The sequence below is a fragment of the Oryctolagus cuniculus genome, chromosome 3 (assembly GCF_051225735.1).
Source record: "Oryctolagus cuniculus isolate XC-2025 breed Fujian yellow rabbit chromosome 3, ASM5122573v1, whole genome shotgun sequence".
NCBI classification, from domain to species: Eukaryota; Metazoa; Chordata; class Mammalia; order Lagomorpha; family Leporidae; genus Oryctolagus; species Oryctolagus cuniculus.
In genome coordinates, this window is record NC_142869.1 from 183,098,009 (window position 1) to 183,123,420 (window position 25,412).

Here is a 25,412-nt window from a genome sequence, read left to right on the forward strand (position 1 = left end):
GTTGCAAAGGCCAGCAGCCAGGAGCTGGGAGCCTCCTCCAGGTCTCCCACGTGGGTGGCAGAGCCCTTAGCCTGGAGCTGGAGCAGTGGAGTTGAACCGCATTGGCATTGCAGGTGGTGGTTTCACCTACTATGCCACAGTGCTAGCTGCACAATTCCCATTTTCTTTGACCTCCTAATGTCTACCTTACTAACATAAAGAGAACATTCTCAAACAGCTAACAATTTAATGCATGAAAAGTAAATTTATATACTTAAAATATGTGCTTATTTGAAAAGCAGAGTTACAGAGAAAGGGAGAGATCAAGACAGAGGGACTTTTCCATCCATTAGTCTACTCTCCAGATGCCCCCAAAGGGCAGAACCCAGGAGCCTAGTTCTCCAGGTGGGTCTCCCACGTGGGTGCAGGGGCCCACGTGTGAGGAGTCAGACGGGCTGATAGGCAGTCAGGTTGGTCCCAGTGGAAATGTAGGGTGTAAAATGCTTTCTTTCCCCAAAAGTTATCTTTAGCAAGGTCAGAAGCGCCGGCCCACGCCTTGGGGGCTACCATTCTTATCCAGAGAATAGCAGGGGAGTGGTGACTCCACCCTCCCGAGCCGGCCAGACCAGTGAAAAGATTACAAATCAGGTTTTTTGATGGGTTGTCCCCGCCTTGTACTGATTGACAGTTTTTTTTTTTTTTTTTTTCAAAAATTGCGCTTAAAAGCCCAGTACCACCGGCCCCTCGGGATTTGCAACTCTGGCAATTCCAGCCAGCTGTGGGGTCGTCTCCCTGGACCGGTGAGTACGGAGACTGCTCTCGCTTCTGTTTTTTGGGGAGATTCACTCTCCTCCTTAGCAACTCTCATTTTCTCAAAAACACCATAAACCCTGAAAGCCAGGTAGGAGCGGTTAGTTCGGGGCTGCGCTGTGGCTCAGTGGGCTAAGCTTTCGTCTGTGGCACCAGCATCCCGCATGGGCGCCAGTTTATGTCCGGGCTGCTTCTGGTGGCCGGACCCCGACATCCAGAACGGTTTTGGGCCGGGAAACGCACTTTCCTGCAGGGAGCCAGTCCCCTGCCCTCTGGAGTCCTCGCAAGCTGTAAAGCCGGAGGCTCCCCTCCTTGCTTCTCAGCTCGGGGAATGTTGGTCCAGTCCGACACAGCTTCCTTCCCGGGGGTCGGCCCGCCTGGGAGGAGGCTTGGAGTAACTTTGCAGTTCAGGCCAGGGCTGCTCTCTGGCCTTTTTCAAGGACTCCTTGACTGGACACCTAACGGGCTGTTGGGCTGAAAACTCCTGTGATTCCGTGGAGTCGGTGAGACGGGGCCCAGCGTGGAGCGAGGCTCTGGGCTCCGAGCTCCACACCCTGGTGAGTTCTTCCTTTCACCCCCGACCCTGACAAGACCACCGTCTCTCTAAATGCTTTACGAACCTCGGCGGGTCTTCCTCACCCACCCCCACTTCCTGGCCGCTCCAGCAGGAGCTCCAGCTTGACTAAATCCTGCTTCCTCTCTGCCTCGTCCACACGATAATTCTTTTGTGTGAGACAAAGAGCCAATGTCGTCTCTTCACCCATAACGCTGGTACCGCAGGGTCCCTAAGAAATATTTACCAAGTGAAAAAAATGCATGAATTGTCCTTTTGCGGAATTTTTACCCCAGCAAACCAAAAAATGGAGATGTCTTTTTGTTTAGTTTATTTTTTCCTTATACTGCAAACACTGACTGCGGTTTGGCATGGATGGGAAGCCAAAGCTCGGTAACTGTAACAGCAGGGAACTCTCATTCATGACTCACTATTGAGCACCTGCTATATGGCAGGCGGAAACAGAAAGCAGGTGTACCAAGAGGTAAGATAACTCGCTGAAAAATAGATTGCCAGAAGTGGCAGATAACCAAGGCAAACAGGATGAGCTAACTAACGCTTACAGGCCTTGGTTAGGTGAGTGCTACTCTCTTGGGTTTAGAGGTTAAATACTGGGGCAGAGTCACCTCCCTGGTAGGAGGAAGAGAAGAGAACGTTTGTTAAGTGTTTACAGTGTACCAGGCACCTCACTCAGTCCTCCAGCAACCTGGTAACTTAAAACAGACAGACTCTCCATTTATTTGGGAATGGGATGGACCACGTGTTACGGGTGAAACAGTGGCAGAGAAAGACTACCTCAGTTCTTTGTCTCACATGAAAATTTCCATGTGGACAAGGCAGAGAGAAAAGCAAGATTCAAGTAAGAATCCCACCGAAGCACCCGGGGGAGAGGAGGACTCCGAGAGAGGCTGGTGAAGTGGAGTTTTTAAGCACAATTTTGAGAAAAAGAACAGCAACAATCAGTAGGAAGTCGGGGACGAAATGCTTCAAGAGTCAGGGACTTGTAATCTTATCTGCCCATCTTGGTTGCTCAAGATAAGACAAAAGCTGGAGACTCCGCACTCTTGCTATTCTCATGGTAAAACTGGAAGCCTCCGAGAGTGCACTTTTGTCTTGCTAAGGGCAGCTTTTGAGGGAGAAACATGCATTTTGCATCATCTCTGAGACTTCCCCCTTCCTCTCTAACACTGGGACCAACCAACACCGGGACCCACCCGTCGGATTCCTCACTGGGAACGTTCACCGTGCTAGGTGCACATTCAAGGGGGTTGAGGCAAGGTGGGAGTTTTAGAACAAAGATGAGGATTACGCGGGCTCTTTTGAAGTCATCCTTAGCTACCCTGACCTGGTGCCGGTCAAGGCTGCGGGATTGCTGGCCCGGGCTCCTCCCAGAAGTGCTTTCAGCGTGGTGGCTCTGTGACAGGGCATCCGGTGCTACTGTTACGGGTGTGGAGATGGTGCCTCTGTGAGCAGTTAATGGGTAATAGGCAGTCAGGGTGTCCCTGGGAGAAAGCTGGAATAGCGAGGTGCCTGCTCTCCCCGGAAGGTTATCTTCAGTAGATCAGAGTGTCCCGCTTCCTTAGGAATCTCCAAATTTACAAATTGACCATGAGAATAGCAGCGGAGTGGGGATTTCTCTCCTGCCCTTTGGATGATTTTTTTTTTTATCCTTTTTTAATTTTTTTTTTTAAGCCAGGCAGGATGGAGAGTTAGTTGTACACCAGGTCTTTGAGTTTATCTCCACCTCGTTGATTGACAGTTTGGTCTCCAAGATTGTACTTGAAAACCGGAATGCTATGGGGCCTTTTGGGTTTTTGAATCTCTTGGAGTCCCCCCCCCCCCCCCCCGTGCCGCTCTGGCTGTAGGTCTTCGACTCTGGTCTATGTAAACCTCTGCTGTCCACTTGGAAATTCCGTTTGAGACAACCGAGGTGACAATTTCTCCACTTGGTCACGTGGAAGAATTTCCAAGCAGACAGGGTAGAGAGAAGACCAAGATTTAAGACAAGCCTCCGCCAGGGTGGCCTGGAGGGGCCTCTGAGAGGCACAAGCCGAAGGGGCTGGTGGTCGTGAATTTCCCGTGCAGACTTGGGAACACAGTGCACTGCCCGCCCACGCTGCTCTCCCTTGCTGGAAGCTCCCGAGGAGCAGGGCAGGCACTTCTGACCTTGCTAAAGGTAACTGGGGGAGGCGAGCGCTTTGCACCCTCAGTTTCCACGGGGGCCAGCGTGACAGCCTCTTAACCCATCTGAGTCCTCACACAGGCATTCATGACATCCGCCCCTCCACGCAGTGGCGGCTCCCTTTCGGCTGTCACCGGCCCGAGGTGCGTGGCGGCCGCTCCCGTCATCACTTAGGGGGCGACGAGCCCGCAAGCCCTGGCCGGTGTCCACCCGCGCCCCGCGCCCCCGCCCCGCCGCGCCCCGGCGCACCTGGCCGGCCCCGCCCCGCCGCCCGCCCGCCAATCAGCGGCGCGGGGGCGGGCCGCGCGCGCGCGCTCCGGCCCGCGGCGAGAGCGGCGAGAGCGCTCGGAGACGCGACGCGGGGCCGGCGGCGGCGCCTCAGCCTCCGTCCCCTCCCGGCGCCGCGCCTCGCCGCCTCGGCCTCCCGCAGCCGGACCGGAACTATGTGACCCCGGAAGTTCCGGGGCCACTGCTGTGTGGGATAAACAGTAATGGCGGAGGCTGCGGCTCCCGGAACAACAGCCACACCAGCGGGAGCAGGAGCGGCAGCGGCCTCCCCCGCCCCTCTCCTCACGGGCGCCGCCCCGGGCCCGGGGGCGGGAGGAGGGGGCGGCGGCAGCGACGGCGGCGGCGGCGGCGGCTGGACCAAGCAGGTCACCTGCAGGTGAGGGGGACGTTGCGGGGCCGGGCGACCCCCGGCGGCCCGCTCGCGGCTGCGTCAACCCCCGGCGGGCCGGGCCGCGCGCCCTGGCCGGAGCCGGCGGCCAGCGCCATTCGGGGAGGCGGGGGACTCGGGCCGGGCGCGGCCCTCCGCTCGTGGAACGTCTCCCTGCCGCCGCCGCCGCCCCTCCCGGCTTTTGTGTCCCTGCTTTGGTGCGTGCGTGCGGAGGTTGGCGGTTCCGAGCTTTGTCTTGGGGCGGGGGGCAGGGCGCCGGGGTCGTCCCCTCCGCCCTGGGGCCCTGGGGGTTGGTGGGCTGCCATTGTGACCCTGGTCCCGGCGCGGGGTGGGGGTGGGGTCCTGAAATTCACGCGCCCCGCCCCCGCCGGGGACCCCGGGGGACTGGTCGGGTTTGGGGTTCGGACGGAGATAATAGCGAGGTTGGGGGCGAGTGGCTGGCGGTTACGCATGTGCGCTGGTCGGGTGTTTCGGGGTGCTCGGCAGGGCCTGCCAGCCTTTCTCTGCCTGTGGGAAGGCCGGATTCCACCTGGACGCTGTGCAGAAGTCGCTGCCGTGGTAGGGACGGCGAGGTGGTGATAACGTTTGGACCCTCTGTCTCAGCGTGGTGACGTGAGAGGCGGGCTCCTTTCTTCCTATAAGGGGATGCTGAGCCATCCCAGGTGTCGCCCTGTACATCCTCCTGGGAGCAGGAGCTGTCGCCCTGGGAGGGAGGGAGGGAGGGAGGTTCCTGCTCCGTCTTTGTGTGTGTGCTCTGCAGTGCCGCGTCCCGGGGTGGCCGGTCCGGTCGGCCCGTGACGACGGGAGCTCTCCGCTTTTCTGCCCACCCTACGTTGGCAGCCCCGCACACAGTGCATTGTTACTTTGCTCTCTGCCTGCAGGTGCTGCTCCTTGGTGGTCCCGTTCCCTAGCTCGCACCACTGTCATGAGAAACCTTAGCCCCGTGTGCAGACCCATCGTTCCTCTTCGCTTCCTTTGGGAACTTGGGGTGGGCCCTGGACCAGTGGGGGTTCTTTGGCCAAGACCCAGTGCGATTGCCTGTGATTTTACCTAGGGGCACGATGGGTTCAGCAGCAGCCCGTATGCAGCCTTCCCGCTGTAAAATACTGAATTGATAAGGTCTTACCTAAAATGACTTCAGAATGAACTTGCAAGGTTCCTCTGATCTTCAAAAAGTGGGGTCATGGGGTGGGCATGGTGTGGTGATGGGATGTCTGGAATCAACTCTGCCTCCAGCACCCTGGGAGGCCTCAGGTTCGGAGTCCTAGTCACTCTCCTTGGAGACCTGAGTGGAGTTCTTAGCCCTCGCTTTGGCCTGGCCCTGCCCTGGCTGTTGTGGGCATCTGGGGACTAAAGCAGCAAATGAAAGATAATGTGTCCCTCTTTAGCTGTGCCTTTTCAGGTAAACAAAAATGAATAAAGCATTTAAAAAAACAGTAGCAAAAGCAAGACTGGTCCCCCAAAAAATCCCCCAAACTTACAGATTTGCAGACAAAGGACTGAATTGTGTACCTTTGAGTAAATCACCCTTGAGCACCAGTTATGGGGGAGACAGTCCTACATGTGAGTACATATGAGTACATATTTCCAGCATGTTTGGTAGCCAGAGAGAATTCAAGGTCGCATGTTTGTGTTAAATTGTTGGGAAGCATCTACTTCCTGTTGGTTTCTGTTTTCTCAATGTTACTCTGGCAATGTGTTTTAGTTTGCAGCCCCGGAGAAACCTGACTGCCTTTCCTAGCAACTGTATCATGCTGCCACCAGCAGGCTGCTTGCTTTCATATTTTTTATTAGGAGGATGCTGTGGCAAACTTGTTTGCTTGAGTATGTAGGATTGGAAACAGTTAATAATTTAGGTACAGTTATAATCTGCAAATTGTAAATTTCAGTTTAGGCAATGCTTTATTAGAGCTTTTGTAGTGACAGAAGAGTTCTGGCACTTGAAGTAATACACAGTCAAGCATTTTTTTAAAAAATTTGAAGTGTTTAACATAGCTTAAAAATAAAGAATCTTTCTAGGAATTTTTTTTTTTTTTTGACAGAGTGGACAGTGAGAGAGAGACAGAGAAAGGTCTTCCTTTTCCATTGGTTCACCCCCTCAATGGTTGCTGCGGCCAGCATATGGCGCTGATCAGAAGCCAGGAGCCAGGTGCTTCCTCCTGGTCTCCCATGTGGGTGCAGGGCCCAAGGACCTGGGCCATCTTCCACTGCACTCCTGGGCCACAGCAGAGAGCTGGACTAGAAGAGGTGCAGCCGGGACAGAATCTGGTGCCCTGACTGGGACTGGAACCTGGTGTGCCGGCGCCGCAGGTGGAGGATTAGCCTGTTGAGCTGCGGCGCTGGCCAGGAATTCTTTATTTAAGATTTATTTTATTTATTTGAAAGACAGTTACAGAGAGAGGTAGAGACAGAGAGAGAGGTCTTCCATCCGCTGGTTCACTCCCCGGATAGCTGCAACAGCCGGAGCTGCGTCGATCTGAAGCCAGGAGCCAGGAGCTTCTTCCTGGTCTCCCATGCGGGTGCAGGGCCCAAGCTGGGCCATCTTCTGCTGCTTTCCCAGGCCACAGCAGAGAGCTGGATTGGAAGAGGAGCAGCTGGGACTAGAACCGGTGCCCATATGGGATGCCAGCGTTAACCCGCTGCACCACAGCGCCGGCCCCTCTGGGGGTTCTTTACAAGTGCTGTGGTGTCTAGTGAAATGTATTTGCATGGGAAATGGAGCCATGTACATTGAGGGGGCCTGAGAAGCGTACAGTTGAGAGAGTTGACTCTGCAGGTGCTGTGTTACGATTCACCGTCACCTGGCTGTTTCCTCTCATTTGTGTTACAAGTACCCCAGTACCGCGGGAGCTCAGCACCACAGGAGGAAGGCGTTCTGGTGCAGTGGGCTGGGCACTGTTGATGCTGCATCCCACATCCGAAAGCTGGGTTACCCCAGTCGCTTCCCACTTGTGGTCCAGCTTCCTGCTCTAATAAGCCTGGGAGGCAGCAGATGGTGGCTCAAGTGCTTGGCTCTGCCACCCACAGGAGACCCAGATAGATCTCCTGACGCCTAGTTGGGCCTGGCCTGACACCAGCCGCTGAGCACATCTGGGGAATGAACCAGCAGGTGGAAGAGTCTGTGTCTCCCCTCTGTCACTCTGCTTCCAAATAAAATAAATCCTTCTCAAAGGTAAACCGTGTTTTTTTAATCCACCAGGAATATATAATCTTTGAGAAACAGGATACACACACTTATCAAATTAAACAGCAAAGAAATGTCACAGCAGAGGAAGACATTGAGTCCCACAGCAGAGGTAGAGTTTGGCCTGGGGTGAAGGTGCCTGCCTCCCCTATCCGACAGAGCACCTGAGTTCAGTACCTGCTGCATTCCTGACTGGTTTCCTGCTAATGTGGTGACAGCTCGGGGAGGTGAGCCTGAGCTCCTGGCCCCTGTGGGCGTTTGGGTAGTGAACCAGCGGGTGGAAGCTCACCTTTGTTCACTCTGCCGCTCAAATACGATTAAAAACATCGTTTTAATGCCACATTAGTCGATAAGCTATAATTCTTAGCAATCCCCAGAGAGTGTTATGCTGCCTTGAGGTACTGTGGGGTGGCGTGTGCTTCTCCTGCCCTCACAGCCCACTCCCTGGGGGTTCTTATTCTGACTGCATGGCCATGTTCAGGTTCCTGCAGGTCCGGCAGCTGAGGGGTCTGGGGCCGTATTTGTCTTTACTGCTGGACGGTGTCTGCATGGGGTCAGAACCTCACACTGGAAGGAACTCTACGGTTCAGCCTTTCATCCAAGGCAAGCTCCTCGGGCCGGGACCCTGAGCTGAGTTGGGGTGGATTTTTTGGTAGTAGCACTTAAAAGACAAAAGTACTTATTTCTGTTGGTATTGTTTTGGGAAGGAATTCTTAGAAATTGGTCGCCATTTTTCCTCTTATCTGTTGCACAGTCCTCCTAATCTCTGAGACCTGTACTGATGGTTCAGAAGGAGGCCTTTGGGAAGATCTGCTAACTCTGGGCATCCTCAGTGTGTCACTGAAGGCACAAGGCAGAGACCAGACGACCCCGTGAAACAGCTCGGGCGCGTGCAGGGCGCCACGTGGGGCTGGTCATCTACTGCAGCGGTGTTGCTGGTTCCGTACCTCAGGAGGGTATAGGACGGCGCGGAAGCTGACTGATTGCTCAGTGCTTGCTACTGAGCCGGATCTTCATGCCGCATCCCACACATTCATTCCCTTCGCAAAGGTTATTCCTTTGTTTTCTGGCTACTTAGCGTCTTGACATGATATCTAGGCTCCTGCCCACTTGGTTGCCTGAGTTTTTCCCTTTAAAGATGTACTTACTGATTTGAAAGGCAGAGTTACGGACAGGCAGAGAGAGAGGTCTTCCATCTGCTGGTTCACTCCTGAAATGTCCATAACAGCTGGAGCCGGGACTAACAGGAGCCAGGAGCTTCCTTAGGTGCATTGTCAAAAACATGTTCAAGAAATGGTCTGAGAGGACAGAGAGCTGTGCAAGGAAGGTGGGGACAGTGAAGACATGCAAGTTGGGTCACACACGCACGGCTAGTGAGTGACAAAGCTGTCCGAAGCAGCAGCTTCTGATTTGAACTGTGCTTCTCGCCGCCGCTCAGCCGTGAGTGCTCTCTGCTGATTCAGCCTGCTGCAGTGCTGTGGTAGGCTTGCGTGGAAGCGGTCCAGACAGGTCTCCAGGAAGGTGGCTGAATGTGATGGTGTTGGGAAAGTTAAACCCGGCTCCAGTGCACCCTGCTGTGGATCCTTCAGTGGTGGTTACTGTGCGCAGTGTCACCCCACACACCCCGTGTTCGTTCTTAACTCTTCCTGTCATCACTCCAGGACCTTTGCACATGCTGACCCTCTGCCTGGAATGTTCTTTCCCTTGTTGTAGGTTAGCAGGGGTTTATTTCACCACCCAGTCTCCAGGCAAACTTCAGTTTGTGGGGCCGGCACTGTGGCGCAGTAGGTTAAAGCCCTGGCCTGAAGTGCCAGCATCCCATGTGGGCGCTGGTTCTGGTCCCAGCTGCTCCTCTCTCCCCATCCAGCTCTCTGCTGTGGCCTGGGAAAGCAGTAGAAGATGGCTCAGGTCCTTGGGCCCTGCACTCACGTGGGAGACCCAGAAGAAGCACCTGGCTCCTGGCTTCAGACTGGCGCAGCTCCGGCCTTTGCGGCCATCTGGGGAGTGGACCAAAGTTTCCTTTGTAGCCCCTGTTACAGTTGCAGTTGCACACTTGTTGGTAGGATGATTTTGGCTGCTGTCCTGCCTCCTACTGGACACTCCGGCTCTTTGCAATCAGGAACCATGTCTGGTTCACTCCCTGTCATGTCCTTATTGCCTGCTGCACAGTGTTGGATGGATAGTGAGGGCTCATTTTGCTGAATGATGGATTAGGATGACTTGGGTTGTAAAATTGATTGACATCTCTTGAGGTTTGGCCTCCACTTTCCTTTTTTGTAAGATGGGAGTGTAGGCTTTGTTTAGCATTGTTTTGTATGGGATTAACTCAATCCATAATTTCTCAGATATTTTTATATGAAAATATGCAAAAAGTAGAGCACTGGTCTGTGGTTTGAGCCAGCAAGAACAAACCTGTTGTGCTGCTCTGTCCTAGACCAGCTGGTCTGTGTTGGCTCCTTGTCACTTACCATTTTGATGATAAAGAACAGTTTTCCTCCATGCTGGATGTCAGAAGTAGTGTAGGTGCTGCAAACATGAAGGAAGGGTCACGCTCTGGCTGTTCTGCCGTAAAGGGGGTTGAGTATTTGAAGAAAACAAGGATAGAGATCAGCAACTATGGGATGGTGATTAGTGGAAGACTTTGACCTAATTGAGCACCCTAGAACCTTAAGTGCAGTGAATGAATGAATGGAGAGCCTGGCATGGCAAACCAGGGTTTGAGTACAAATCTGAAGTTTCTGCTCTCTGGGTAGATACTTCATCGAGTCTTAAAACTGTGTCTCTCCGTATCCCTGATCCCTGATCCCTGATCTCACACTGACAGCCCAAACCACCCTGACCATTAAGTGGGTGGGCATCTTTGTGGAATGTGAGAGGTGTGGCTTCGGCTGAGTAACCTGTCTGCAGCTGTGGATACATTCACGGATACTTTGAAGGGGGATTACAATGTGACCATCCATCACAATGTAGTTTTTTTTTTTTTAAGAATGATTTATTTGAAAGTCAGAGTTACACAGAGAGAGAAGGAGAGGCAGAGAGAGTCTTCCATCAGCTGGTTCTCTCCCCAGTTGGCCACAACTGGCCAGAGCTGTGCTGATCTGAAGCCAGGAACTTCCGGGTCTTCCCATGAGGGTGCAGGGGCCCAAGGACTTGGGCCATTTTCTCCTGCTTTCCCAGGTCATAGCAGAGAGCTGGATTGGAAGTAGAGCAGCCAGGTCTTGAACTAGTGCCCATATGGGATGCCGGCACTGCAGGCGGCAGCTTTACTCACTACGCCACAACGTTAGCCCCCACAATGTAGTTATTGACTTGTTCATTTATTTTTTTTTAAGCCTTTTAATCCCTTCATTTATGCAGTCAAGAATTATCTGGTACAAGTTTAACACAAATTTTATTCTTTCCCAAGCCAAACTATCTAACTTTATTAAACGCTTTTCTTAATATAGAGCTCAGACGCTTCGAAAGGGTGCAGGAAGTAGCACTGAGTTAGTTCAGATCTGGTGAGGTTAAGTTCAGCTGAGGGAAGGTGAGTAGGCTCACCATCTGAGGGTGTGACTGTACTGTGTTTCTTGTTAGACTGCCACCCTAGGGAACTTATGTCCTTGACCATTATAAATGCTCCCATCACATGGTCACATTTCACGTCATCTGCTGTTGCACAGAGCATCTCCAAATAGAACCTTTCACATTCAGATGCTTCAAGAGCCCTTAGCTACCTGCGCCTCAGTTTTCTGGAGTGCTCTGTTCGTGGGCAAGTGGAACATGTGATCCACTGCTCTTTGTACATCCCCAGACAGCTGCCACATTTCCACCTCGTTGCTTTGCCTTACTCCGTGCCACCAAGACCTCATCATTCCCTGAGTCCACATGGTTACGCGGAGACATGCAGGTTGTTGGGCCCCAGGTTGGGTCTCAGGATTGGCCTTTCTGTCAGATTCCCCCAGTGGTGCTGATGGTGGGAGCCCACTGACTGTATTCTCATGCTTGGTTTCTGGAAACTGCCAATTGTGCATACACAATCCTTTAAGGCAGCTGGCAAGAGTGATTCCCTTTTTCTTTTACTTTGGCAGCTGGTTTTCCTTATATTTTCCTTGTGGGTTTTCAGGAATTACAATGATTTCTAAGAAACAGGAAGGCACCTTCCTCCTAGGACTGTTAAATGAGGGCCGAGCTCAGTGTTGAGCTGAAGGGGCGTGCCAGTCCATGGGCTGCTCACTTGCAGTCCTGGTGCGTCGTTTGCTGGAGAAGCAGTCTAGTTCTACCTAATCTTGTGTTCATTTCATGTTTGAATCCTGGGGATTGTTTTTGCTCTAAGTCCAGTTTTGTGGTCCTTTGTCTCGCAGGTATTTTCTGCATGGGGTTTGTAAGGAAGGAGATAACTGTCGCTACTCGCATGACCTCTCTGACAGTCCGTATGGTGTAGTGTGCAAGTATTTTCAGCGAGGGTACTGTATTTACGGAGACCGCTGCAGGTAAGAATTTACTTATTTTTTTCAGGGGTGGAGGTTGGGGGAAAAAATCCTTGGAAGAAAATATGCATTGGAAATGTTGATACACTGGTAGAAACCTCTTGGAGGGAGCATATTACATTGTTGAAAAAATGAGTTTGTAGGGCCAGCACCTGCGCAGCAGGTAAAGCCACTGCCTGCTGTGTCTGTGTCCCATATGGGCCTGGGTTCAAGTCCCAGTTGCTCCACTTCTGATCCAGCTCCCTGCCTGGGAAGGCAGCCGAGGATAACCCAATTTCTTGGATCCCTGCACCCTCGTGAGAAACCCAGAAGGAAGCTCTTAGCTCCTGCTTCAGATAGGCCTAGCTCTGGCCATTGAGGCCGTTTGGGGAGTGAGCCAGCAGATGAAGGACCTCTGTTTCTTTTTATACTGCCTTTCAAATAAAAAAATTAAGAAACCCCAGATCTTTAAAAGAAAGAGCTTGTAATATAGTCTTGAATTTAATTCATGCCCAAAGAGCAACTTTTTTTTTTTTTTTTTTTTGACAGGCAGAGTGGACAGTGTGAGAGAGAGAGACAGAGAGAAAGGTCTTCCTTTGCCGTTGGTTCACCCTCCAATGGCCGCTGCGGCCGGCGCACCGCGCTGATCCGATGGCAGGAGCCAGGAGCCAGGTGCTTTTCCTGGTCTCCCATGGGGTGCAGGGCCCAAGCACCTGGGCCATCCTCCACTGCACTCCCTGGCCACAGCAGAGAGCTGGCCTGGAAGAGGGGCAACCGGGACAGAATCCGGCGCCCTGACCGGGCGGAGGATTAGCCTAGTGAGCCATGACGCCGGCCCCAAAGAGCAACTTTTTTAAACTGAGGCCTAGAACAAGGTTAAACTATGTTTGATTAGAGCGTTGACTTTTCGAGGCCAAGGATTAGGTGCATCTTTGACCAAACTGGACAACTGTGAATTAGAGCGAGCTGGATCGTAGACGTTTGGATTGCTAGTTAAGAGGGTTGTCAGGCTGTCTACACTGGGCTCAGGGAACCAGTTGTGAGGTTCAGGGCAGCTTCAGGCATCCCCCTGTGAACCTCAGAGGTAGAGCCAAGAGGGGTTAGTTACTAGGTAATCTCTGCCGTGATTGATTGAATTTGTGCCAGGTAGTGCATTCTGTCTAGAAACTGAATAGAACCGTTCTGTCTTACCAGTTCAGAAAATGTCCAGGTGTGTTGGTTATCTGTTGGTGTTAATAAATGGCTCCCAGATTTAGGAGGCTAAACCAGGGAGCACTGATTACCTCACATGGTTTCTGGGAGTCTTGGGTCTGAGTGGCTTGACCAGGTGGCCGAGGGCTCACGGGGGCTGGAGGGTCACTTTAGGGTGATTCACTCTGGCTGTTGACTGGAGACCTTAGTTACTTGCCACAGGCAAACATCCTGTGAGGGTTCTTTAGCTTTACCCGGAGCCAGCAACTCCAGCAAGGAGCAAGGAGAAGCCATAATGCCTTCTATGACCTAGTCACAGAAGGCACTGTCACTTCTGCTGAATTCCAGACTAAGTCACGAAGTCCAGCCTACATTCGAGAGAGATTAATGGGCTCCACCTTTTAAAGGGAGACGTGTCAAAGAATACACTCCGCACTGGTAAGACTTCGGCAGTGTCAACCAATTTTAGTGAAATTGTCGTAACTCTTGACTTCAAAAGAATATGAAACTATTGATTGGTGCGATGTTAATGATAAGTCATTCTAAGTATGTTTGAAACTTTAGTAAGGATGGAGAGGAAAACCTTTCATGTAAGCTCGGAAATGGGACCCGATACCTGAGTTTAGTAGTGTTTTGTTCTCTGCTAATTCTTTGTTCAATATTACTGTAAAGGGAAGAAAATGACATTCCAAAAAAAAGACCAGCTGTGGGGGCCGGTATTGGCCCCGCTCAGTACGTTAAGCCACCGCCTGAGGTTCCACATGAGCACCCACTTCGGTGCCAGCTGCTCTGCTTCCTGTCTGGGGCCAGCTCCCTGCTGATGCGCCTGGGAAAGCAGCAGCAGATGGCCCACGTGCTTGGGCCCTGCCACCCAGTGAGGGAGACCCAGGTGGAGTTCTGTGCTCCATGCTTCAGCCTGACTCTTGATTGGTGGGCCATTTGGGGAGTGAGTCATAGTATATAAAGTTTTTTAAAATACTAGACATGTCTTCTGTAGTCAATAGTAAAGGGAGAAAAAGCTGTCAGAACTCCATCCCACATTAAATACCCTGGGTTCCAGAGGGTGATCCTACTTTGAGCTGATAGGCTAAAGTGAAAGGGATTAGGGAGAACTGTCTGACTACCTGAAAGCCTGAGAATTGTTTAGGACTGGGAGATAATAGGCGATTATTAAAAAGCTTGATTTAGACTAGCTAAATTAAGTATTCTATTTCTTTTGAAAGGCAGAGTTACAAAGGTAGACAGACAAATGAATAGAGAGATCCATCCTCTGGTTCACTCCCCAAATTGTTTCAATGGCTGGAGCTGGGACAGGCTGAAGCCAGGAGCCAGGAGCTTCTTCCAGGTCTCCCATGTGGGTGCAGGGGCCCAAGCGCTTGAGCCACCCTCCACTGCTTTCCCAGGCACATTAACAGGGAGTTGGATGGGAACCTGAGCACCCAAGGGATGCCAGCACTGCAGGTGACGGTTACAGTGCCAGCCCCAGGAGGAATCTTTCAGAGGGGCTTGCTCCAGGACTGCTTGTTTGGCCTAGCAAGTAACAGGCATCCTCTGTCAGGGCTGAGTCCTGGCTCTGCTCCCCGTTCCAGCTTCCTGCTGATGTGCACCCTAGGAGTAGTTGGGTCCCTGCCACCCACATGGGAGACCTGGAGTAAGCTCCCAGCCCAGGAATTGGAGAGTAAACCAGCTGATGAGAGCCCTCTTTGTATATCTCTCTCAAAAAAAAAAATACAACCATAGACTTTGGGCTTAAGCCTACTTCTCTTACTTTGTAAGGATCCTTTTATGCAACTTGTCCAATGTCCAGGGAATAATTTAACAGCTCATAGAGGGAGGAGATAGTTAATAATGAAAGGTGACATCATAGTTGCACTGTTCAGAAGTGCTACTGCATCAGTATTTGGTCATGGTGGTGCTGTTATCTTGTGAGACCAGCCCTTTGCCCCACCTCTAGGAGTTCTGGCCAGTGGAACTCCCAGTCTTTGTTTCTGGACACCTCAGGGTAAAGGGGTGATACTGCCATGGTTGACTTGTTTGCTTTGGAGATTTGACCGAGATCTACAGAAGGACTCCAGAAATAAAAATGATTGAAGGCAAGTATTGGCCCATTGACGCAATGGCGCTAGTGCATTGTGAGCAAGCCAGAGGGAAATCTTTTTTCTTCTTTTTTTTTTTTTTAAGATTTTATTTATTTGAAAGGCAGAGTTACAGAGAGGCAGAGGCAGAGATTTTCCATCTACTGGTTCACTACCCCAATGGCCGTGATTGGTGGAGCTGGGCTGATCTGAAGCCAGGAGCTTATTCCAGGTCTCCCATGCAGGTCATCTTCTGCCTTCCCAGGCCACAGCAGAGAGCTGAATAGGAAGTGGAGCAGCTGGGTCTCGAACCGGCACCATGTGGTTTTACCTGCTATGCCGCATCATTGGCCTCATCTCCTGTTTCTTACATAGCAGTTTATACTATCAAGTTATTTTTTTTGAAGCTTTATTTATTTATTTGAAAGGTAGTGTGAAAGAGACAGATCTTCCATTTGCCAATTCACCTCTCAAATTTCTGCATCAGCTGGATCTGGGCCAGGCTGAAGCCAGGTTCCCAGGAGCCAGGAACTCGGTCCAGATCTCCCTCGTGGTGGGGTCCTAGCACCTCACCTTCTGCCTCCATCCAGGGTGCCCATTAGCAGGCAGCTGCAGCTGGGAGCAGAGGCAGGGATTCCAATCAAGGCAGTCCCGGGGGGACCCAGGCATTACAAGCAGCCACTGCTGTACCAAATGCCTGCCCTTATTATTTTATTTGAAAGGCAGTTAGAGATCCTCAATCCGCTGGCTCACTCCCCAGATGGCCTCAACAGCCAGGGCTGGGCCAGGCTGAAGCCAGAGCCAGGAGGTTCTCCGGGTCTCCCACATGGGTGCAGGGGCCCGAGAGTGGGGACGTTCTCCGCTGCTTTCCCGAATCAGCAGCAGGGTGCGGAGTCAGAAGTGAGGCAGCTGGGGCTCAGGTTAGCGCCCTTGTAGGGTGCTGGCGCTGCAGGTGGGCTTAGCAGCTTGTACCACAGCACTGACTCGTGTGTACAGAAATATATTGCATATTTATTCATTTATTTGAAAGGTAGAATTAGAGAGACGTTTCCCTCTGCTGGTTTGCTCCTCACATGGCTGCAGTAGCTGGAGCCTGGAACTCCATCCAGGCCTCCCACATGGGTGTAGAGGCCCAGGCACTTGGTCCATCTTGTGCTGCCTTCCCAGGTGCATTAGCAGGGTGCTGGATTGGAAGTGAGCAGCTGGGACTCTCAAAAGGCATTAATAGGGGTTGCTGGTGTCAGCGGCTGTGGCTTACCCTGTTTTGCCACAATGCCAGCCCCTGGTAGGTGTTGATTCCTTGATTTTACTGTAGAGCCAAAATGGACTCCTTCAAAACTTTGCAGTATTTTCAGTTTAATAATTAGAGAACCTGGAACATTCGAGTCCTGTCTGGTAAGTAATGTTTTGAATCATTAACCCTGCAGTTGGTTAAGTGGATAAGCAAAGGAAAAGAGAAAGGGCACTAAAATGGGTGTTATCTATGGGTTAGACACCTTATGAATCCTATCATTTAAGCTGTGTTAAGGTGGCGCTGGCATTTTTAGATCAATTCTGTCTTCATTCTAAAGCCCAGGTTTTCCTAATTTAAAGGCTGTGAAAATAACATTTTCTGGAATTCTTGTTCAAACCAGGGGCTGGGTTATCTGAAAAGTGAGGCTCTTGGGGTCCTTGCAGCTCTAACTTCTAGGGTGGTGCCATACAGCAGAACTTTATGAAATAATGGAAATACTCTTTTGTCTTAAGGTCAAGGTTAAGTACACGTCGTAGGCATCTGGTATAGAGATGTGGCTTCCTGCTGGTGCAGACCCTGGAAGGCAGAGATGACCCAAGTGATTGGGTGCCTGGGAGGGACCTGGGTGGTGGTCCTGGCCCTGGGCTTTGGTCCAGCCAGATTTGGGGGAGTGAACAAGGAAGATGGGAGCTCTCTGGCTGGCTGTCCTTTTTTTATTTTTATTTTTAAAGATTTATTTATTTGGAAGTCAGAGTTACACAGAGAGAGGAGAGGCAGAGAAAGAGAGGTCTTCCATCCGCTGGTGCACTCCCAAATTGGCCACAACGGCCAAAGCTGTGCCGGTACGGAGTCAGGAGCTTCTTACTGGTCTGTCATGTGGGTGCAGGGGCCCAGGACTTGGGCCATCTTCTGCTTTCCTAGGCCATAGCAGAGAGCTGGATTGGCAGTGGAGCAGCTGGGACTCAAACCTGCACCCATATAGGATGCCAGCACTTCAGGCCAGGGCATTAACCTGGTGCGCCACAGTGCCAGGTCACTGGCTGTCTGTCTTTATATAATTACACACCCATGGCTAAGAGAACAGAATTTTAAATTTTAAGTAAGTATAAAATAGCCAGGTGTGGCCAGTTGTTGCAGCATCGGGCAGAGTAGCTTTAGTCACACTATGGGAACTTCAGTCCACATCTCTCTCGCGCACTCAACATTTATTTAATCAAGAGGCAGAGAGTCTTCCATCTGCTGATTCACTCCCCTAATGGCCACAACAGCTGGAACTGGACCAGATCTGGAGCTGGGAGCCTTGGAGCCTCTTCCAGGTCTCTCATGCAGGCACAGTTGCTTTCCTAGGCCCTAATGGTGAGCTGGATCGGAAGTGGAGCAGCTGGGACTCAAACTAGCGCCCATATGGGATGCAGACACTGAAGGGAGCGGCTTTACCGGCTGCATCACAGCGCCCGCTGGCCCCCACATCTTCTCTGGAAAGGTTACGCTCTTCGGTTCTGTTGATGACAGGAACAGTAGGTTCCTGGTAGTTTCTTCCCCTTCAGCTCTCCTGATTTCACTGTGCAAAGCAGAATTGCCTTGGTTTTGCGGCTGATAGCATGACCCTTGGGATCTTACTGTGGGGCCAGGTAGGTTATTTGTGTAAGAGAAGCAAAAAGGATGTTTAAGATTTATAGTCATACTAAAGGTCAGCTCTGCAGCAGGCTGAAGGACAGACGTCGTTGCCTTTACTACTTTTCCCTATAAAACACAGGCACCTGGGACAGAGGACCCGTGAGTTGCTTGCTTCCTTGTAAGATCAGCTAGGTGCGTACTAGTACTCCCAGTTAACGCACAGTTGACGGTTACTGTGTGCGTGAGTGACTGTGCCTGAGCGAAGCAGCATGACCTGCTGAGAGAGTGTGAGGTTTTCTCAGGCAGCAAGTTTCTTCTGGAGGAAGCAGAAGGCTTTTTTCTTTATTTGGAGATGCAGTTAATGATTTACAGAGGAGAAGGAGGGGAGTTAATGTAAGTTCTCATGGAAGGAGCCAGAGAGGGAGACAGCAGACAGACATCCCATCCACTGGGTCACTACCCCAGCTTCCCAAGTGGGGCCGCGGGATGCGGCTTCCGAGTGGTGGCCTAGGCAGTGCCGAGCCCCTCCCGTTTGTTGAATCAGTTTGGCTGCACAGCCTTTCTAGCGGTGTTACTTCAGGAATTCCCGGGTGCCCGAGTAGAACTTGAAGAGTAGTACGTTCACAGCAGGGGTGCTGGCCACGGGCTGTTTTGTCAGGGAGCATTTATTGTAACCTGCGGGTGTACATGCCTTTAAGCCAGTGGTAGAGTTGTCGCTGTGACATTTCTGTATTTAACTCTGATTCCTAGTTCAAGGCTGTGCTACTCAGGTGTAGTCTCTGGACCCAGTAGTATCAGCATCACATGGGGTCCTGCAGATAGGCAGGGCTGTAGGCTGCACTCTGCGTTTGCAGGTTTAGATTTCTGCCAGGGACTGTCCCCATGGTGACTGCCTCCTTCTCCTGTTTCCGAGGTATGAGCACAGCAAGCCATTGGAACCGGAAGACACTACCGCTGCAGAGCTAACCGCCAAAGCTTCCCTTGCGGCTTCGTCCAGTCTCCCTTCAGCAGCTGCACCACGTGCTGCAATGAACGCAGGCGAAGCGGAGTCAAGTGGACACTTGGCAGCGCTGGGAGCAGGTTCAGAGGACTGGGCCAATGCCATCGAGTTTGTTCCTGGGCAGCCCTACTGTGGCCGTAGTAAGTATTCTGAGAATAAATAAACTTCAGTTACACAGGAAATACATAAAGAAGCTGATTTTGGAAAAATCAGCCTTAGAGGATTCGTTTCTTTCAAGAATGAAGAGATCAGTTCGCTGGGCTGTTTGGAGTTGGGTTGAAGCTCTGTGTGTTTCTCTGCAGTTAGGTTCCCGGTTCCCTTGTAGTTGGTATCTGGTGTCCTTATCCACCTGGGCCTCCTCGCCTCTTGCACATTTGCAGCTTCCTCCTCCTGCACTGAAGCACCCCCGCAGGGCTCAGGGACCCCGGCCGAACCCGAGAAGGAGCAGACCGCCGCGGAAACCAAGAAGCAGCTCTGCCCCTACGCTGCGGTGGGCGAGTGCCGCTACGGGGAGAACTGTGTGTATCTCCACGGGGATTCCTGCGACATGTGTGGGCTGCAGGTCCTGCACCCGGTGGACACCGCACAGCGCTCTCAGCACATAAAAGTAAGTGCCTGTGTCATTCCAGAAGTGAGCGCTTCCTGGGTTTGCAGAGTCCCAGACTCTTAGTGCCGCTCTAGTTTCAGGTTCAGGAAAGAAGCCCCATGCCCGTTAGCAGCCGCCGCCCCCCCCACCCCCCAAGCTCCAGGCAGCAACTGGTCTGTGTGGACCGGGAGCAGCAGGCTTTTGGGACTGTGATTTTGCACACTGTTTCCAGTCCAAGCTTCTCCATGGGCATGCCTGTTGTTCCACGTACCTTCCGGCTGTTGCGGATGAGAGTGCTGTGAACGTTCGTGTGTGAGTTCGTTTCTGTTGAGCCTGCAGCTGGGAATTGAATTGCAGGCGTATGTGGCTGCCGTGCTCCCGACAGGAGCTGCCTTTCAGGTTCCTAACTGCACTGCACCAGGCTTCACTGAGCACGTGCAGGGGGTTGTTGAGTTTAATCATCTCCGTCTCCGCTTACTGAGTGAGGCATCGAAGGCACGGGGTGAGCACCCCTCACCACAGCTAGTTGTGGGTGGAGGCAGACGGGTGAGGCCCTGCAACCCAGCTGTGTTGGCAGCAGTGGTGCCTGCCTCTGCGGCCCTAGTAGCAGGTGGTGATGTGGGTTCTGGGTGGCTTCTGCTGCTTTTCTATACTACTGTTTCTTGCAGAGTAAAGAAGTGTGATAGCCACAGGAACACTTGTACGTGAGTGTCCTTGTGGGTGTTACTTAGACACGTCCCAAGTGTCAGCAGCTCTGACGCAGGCCATCTGATGAGTGGGTACAGAGACTGGCCTTCACATGACGGAGTCCTAGCAGTAAAGAAACAGTACTGATACTGCATCCCCACAGCACGCTGTAAACAGAGCTGTGTCTTTCTGGCAAGTTGGGTTGCCCAAGTCTGGGTTTCTGAGGTGACCAGAATATTGATAGGGACGTTAGTGATGCACGACTGCACGCTCTGAAAACTGACCGTATGTTTTAAATGGGTGAGTTGTGTCGTGTGCGGATTGTCTCAGTAAAGCTGTCATTGGACACAGCCGTGTAATTGTCACTGATGACGTGGGAGTCTGCACCTGGACTTGCTGACAGGCCGTAACCCCAAGTACGTTCTCTGGCGTGAAAAGCCGTCTGCCGCGGGTGTGGCAGGGGTGTGGGCTTGGGGAAGAGAAGGCTCTGAGGCCGCGTCCTCGTGGCTTGATTTTCTGCTCTTGTAAAGCCCCGTGACGTCCTGCACCCGGCCTCGGCTGTGAGCAAGGCTCACCTTGCGTGTGACCGTGCAGCGGCAGTGCCAGTGCCTGACGCCGCTCTGGTCTCTCTGCTCCCTGCAGTCCTGCATCGAGGCCCATGAGAAGGACATGGAGCTGTCATTCGCGGTGCAGCGCAGCAAGGACATGGTGTGTGGCATCTGCATGGAGGTGGTCTACGAGAAAGCCAACCCCAGCGAGCGCCGCTTTGGGATCCTCTCCAACTGCAGCCACACCTACTGTCTCAAGTGCATTCGCAAGTGGAGGAGTGCTAAGCAGTTTGAGAGCAAGATCATAAAGTGAGACTCCTCCCCAGTCTTTCTGTTGTGGGGAAGAATTTAGTATCTTGTGCCAACTCCAACCAGACGGACCGCATTTAAGTGCATGCATTTTATCTTGAGACTGGGGCAGTCAAGTAATTGGGATTTCTTCTTTGTATTTCAGCTGGCTTCTAGCTTAGTTGGTCTTCGTTAATTTGAATGAGGAAACCCTGTGTGTCAGTCAGTAGAATCTTCGTGCTTTTCCTGAGGAGATTGTGTCTAGTGGATTAGCCAGCGTAGGCTCAGTGAAAACACCTGGCTCTGAATGTATGCTTCTTGACGTTTTACATCTCCACTTTGCTATTCCATCCATTAAGCTAGCCGACACTCCTCCATCCTTTAAAGATTGTTCTCATAACTGAACAAAAACGACATAATCCAAACAGAGCAAAGTTACAAGAAATAAATCTATTCAAACGAAAGAAAAAGGAGTCTGTGTGAAATGTCTTTCTGTCTTCACTGGCTAGCCGTGGAGGTGCATTTATGAAAGAGTTGTGCCAGTGGGGACCCCCTGCAGGGAGCCCAGTGCCTCTCAGGCCACACCAGGGTGTGGGCCCTGAGGGGTTTGCACTGCAGCCTGTTCATTGTTCCCCAGGTCCTGCCCAGAATGCCGCATCACATCTAACTTTGTCATTCCAAGTGAGTACTGGGTGGAGGAGAAAGAAGAGAAGCAGAAACTCATTCAGAAATACAAGGAGGCCATGAGGTATGAGCGCCGCAGCCGAGAGCTGGGCGGCGCCCGGCTACCGCGCTGGAAGGAACGGTGCTGCGTTCCTACTCCTACCTCCTTCTTGCCCTTGCTTTCCCTTCCCAGTACGGTTTGTTTTGTTACCCTGATAACACCCAGTGTGCACCTTGGTGTGGCGCGTGCCGAGGAACCGTGTGTGCCGATAGCTGAAGCCCCGAGAGTGGGGTGCTGCCTCACCCTCAGTCCATGCCATCGTTGTTCTGTTAATTCTCCTGTGTTGGCTTTCTAGAAGAGTTTGTCTCTGCTGGATCTGCGGTACTAGAGCTGGTAACAGCCTAGACTGGGAACCGAGCGCCTGTCTCTAGTTAGCGCTTCGTGCATTAGCGCACACGGCTGTGGGGAGGGCTGTGAGCAGGCCTACGGTTCTATCCCTAGCTGTTTAAAGAAGCCCCGGATGATAGTCACATGCAGACCTGAAGTCCACCGTGAATAAGGGTTGCGATATTTTCCTTTCCAGCAACAAGGCGTGCAGGTATTTTGATGAAGGACGTGGGAGCTGCCCATTTGGAGGGAACTGTTTTTACAAGCATGCGTACCCTGATGGCCGTAGAGAGGAGCCACAGAGGCAGAAAGTGGGAACATCAAGCAGATACCGGGTAACTGTCACTGTTTTTCTAGAGGGGAAATACCACGATGTCCGTTGAGTCCCGCACGTGTTGGGGTCGGGGCAGGAGAAGATGGACGCTCAGGTCTGGGAGTGAGACCAGAGCACTAAAGGAGGAGACGGACCCCAGAGAACCGGGAGGGTTAGGAGCGGAGGCAAGCGGTGCGGAAGCTCTAGCCTAAACCCGAGGGGAGGAGTTGGTAAAGTGGAAACCCCAAGTCAGAAGTCTGATGCGCCGTGCCCTCTGGTGTGCTGGACGTGTTTGCCTTTAACAGCACAATAGAAGACTGGACAGTGCCATCCCTATCACGGCCTTGTTTCTTACAGGCCCAACGAAGGAACCACTTCTGGGAGCTCATTGAGGAAAGAGAGAACAGCAGCCCCTTTGACAACGACGAGGAGGTTGTCACCTTTGAGCTGGGCGAGATGTTGCTTATGCTTTTGGCCGCAGGCGGGGACGACGAGCTGACAGACTCTGAAGATGAGTGGGACTTGTTTCATGATGAGCTGGAAGATTTTTACGACTTGGATCTATAGCGGCTCTGTGTGGCGTGGGAACTGTGCCCCAGCTGGTGTGGCAGTGTGTGTTGCTCTCCTAGGCAGGCCTTTCAACTCCAGGTGCTGTCGTGATCATTCTTCCCAGGGCCTGTCTTCCTCCACCCCTTACCTTTCCCCAAGGAGTGTGTTGTTTTCTGTTTCAAAAAGTTACAAAAATAAATCTTAAAGTTAGTTTTTTTTTTTTTTTTTGGTAACATGAATTTATCAAACAGGTAGCATAGGTTTGTTGCGTCATCTGTTCTCAACCAGATTGTGTTTATGGTCTTTCTGCACTCTTTGAGGACTCCCAGGTTCAAACAAAAGCACTGGCTCTTCTTTGGGGGTGACGGGTGAAGGGACCTGAGCTGGCGGGGCGCAGGAGGCGGACCCGGGTCCTGGTGAAATCTGCACATGTTTTTATCTGTTCTTTTCCCTGCCGTCTCCACCACGTGCACTTGGTCTGTGGTTTGTCTCCTGTTGAATTGCACACAAGTAATACTACTGAGTAACCCGGACCAGGCGCGAGTGTGCTGGAGGCGTTTGTGATTCCACTGTTCAGCGTGATAGGAAGGTTGTTGAAGAACCGCGTCTGAGAGTGGGAGTGACTCCAGGGGCTGATAGACTTGGGGAGGGAGTGAGTGAGTGTATGTGTGTGAGTGTGTGTGTGTGTGTGTGTGTGAGAGAGAGAGAGAGAGAAGCTTGTCGTCCCTGCATAGGTGCAGTATTCTTAGCCTTGGTTTAGTGGTTTCAGGTAGACCCTGCAGGACGCAGCGGTTCTGTGGGTAGTGGTTAATTAGTGTAGCAGTGCTAGCTCGCTCTGTCTGCGTAACTAGAAATGGGGTTAGCCATAGAGGTGAGAACCACCTGGGGATCCTGTATGTTAACACAAACTGGGTCTTGGAAACACAGTTGTATTTAATGTTTATGACCTAGCCTTTTCAGTCCAGGCACTTTTTGGAAAAATCTTTGTCCTCATTTGAGGAGTTTTGTTGTTGGGTTTCGTGTTTGTTTTTGTGGGTATTTGCCTCATTCCACCCCTGAGCTTTGCAAGTAGACAGATGTGATTCAAATCTATGTCCTGAGGTGTTTCTTGTAGTGGAGTAACTGGTTTGCAGTCAGAAGTCCTACTTTTCCACTGGGGCGGGGTGGGTGGTCATCCACGAGACAAACTCAAGTTCATTTGCTAGAATTCCCCATGGGCCATTTTACCTTTGCATTTTGTTGCTCTGTTTCCTGAATCCTGAAAATACTTGGAGATGTTCCTGCCTTGTCCATCCACTGCTTTGATTCCTTGGATCCCACCCATTCTTTCACTTTAAGAAAAAAACAGTAATTGTTGCAGAGGTCTCTGTATTTTGCAGCTGCCCTTTTGTAAGAAGCACTTTTCCCAAATAAAACAATAAAAAAATGAGCTGGCTTTCTGTTTTGTGTACTGGATAAGGTTCATTTTGTGGACTCTGATCCGGCAGCCCAAGTGGTCCAGCTTGGGGCGGAGGGTATAGTTTCACTGAGGAGGCAGCCAACCTGCTGAGGAAAGTTGAAAAGGGGACTCTAACTGGTGGGATCCTCAAAGCCATCACAGAATTTGCAGGAAGCTCAGGCTGCCACCACCCTTTTCACACCTTCCTGACAATCAGGTGGGTAACATACTTGGGTTTTGATGGTATTTTTCTTGATAATTGTTTTGTAAATGAAACAGGAACCCTCTGCCACTCCCATGGTGACCTTTTTGTGGCACTTTGCTTCCCGTATTTATTTCCTGAAGTTCCCACGTCCAGAAATGGTATGTTGATATGCTTATTATGGTCACTGAGTAGTCCGTGAGCTTCTAGAAGGGTCTGCTGGAGGCAGTGCTGGGGAGCTCCACAGGGATGCTGAGCACCTGGGGAGACAGGTGGGAGAGGGGCAGGGAGGTTGGAGTAGAAGCAGATGAGTGAGGGGAGAGGGGAGTGGGCGAGTCCAGGCGCTGGAGCGGAGGTTCTGTTGGGAGCAGCAGAAGCTTCCGTGGTGCCGGCCTGTCCTTGCAGGAAAGGTTGCGGGCAGACTTTGATAGGCAAGACTTCCCACTTGTGCAATACAGCAGTTGCAGCCTCTTTCCTGCCACTGTGCACAGTAAGTGGTGTTCACATCGCTGAGTGTGGACACGTTCTTACAAAGCAGCTTAGATGAACGTGCGTGCTGCCGGCATCGGGCAGTGTTCACGGCAGTATTTGGCTGTCATTGGTGCTGTTGTGCTGTCTTTGCTGTTAGACTGGGTTGAGAAAGGGGGCTGTCCCATCAGATGCTGCACTGGGAGAACACAGCTGACCATGATGGGCGTGGAGCTGCAGGGAGGAACAGGATGGGGGCAAAAAGCCTCAGACGGCAGACCCTTCTGTTGCCACGATATAAAGGCCTGGTCTGCCTGAACTGAACTGTCAGGT

General features: G+C 51.9%; 1 protein-coding gene across 6 annotated transcripts; it reads left to right on the top strand.

Moving 5' to 3' along the window:
* The first annotated feature begins 648 nt into the window (after positions 1–648).
* On the top strand, positions 649–24,400 carry MKRN1 (makorin ring finger protein 1). Of its 6 annotated transcripts, none has more exons than XM_089328702.1 (8): positions 649–779; positions 11,728–11,856; positions 18,863–19,089; positions 19,330–19,556; positions 20,865–21,079; positions 21,696–21,806; positions 22,306–22,444; positions 22,780–24,400. In XM_089328702.1, the coding sequence occupies exons 3-8, from the start codon at positions 18,978–18,980 to the stop codon at positions 22,987–22,989; spliced, it is 1,014 nt and encodes a 337-aa protein (XP_089184828.1). In that variant the 5' UTR covers positions 649–779; positions 11,728–11,856; positions 18,863–18,977; the 3' UTR covers positions 22,990–24,400. The 6 variants fall into 6 exon arrangements, 5 of the variants coding, with proteins under 5 accessions (XP_089184828.1, XP_051691064.3, XP_089184830.1 ...); XM_051835104.3 differs by lacking the exon at positions 649–779 and adding an exon at positions 3,855–4,188; XM_089328704.1 differs by lacking the exon at positions 649–779 and adding an exon at positions 3,855–4,188 and having other exon boundaries at positions 21,696–21,739.
* The last annotated feature ends 1,012 nt before the right edge of the window (positions 24,401–25,412 follow it).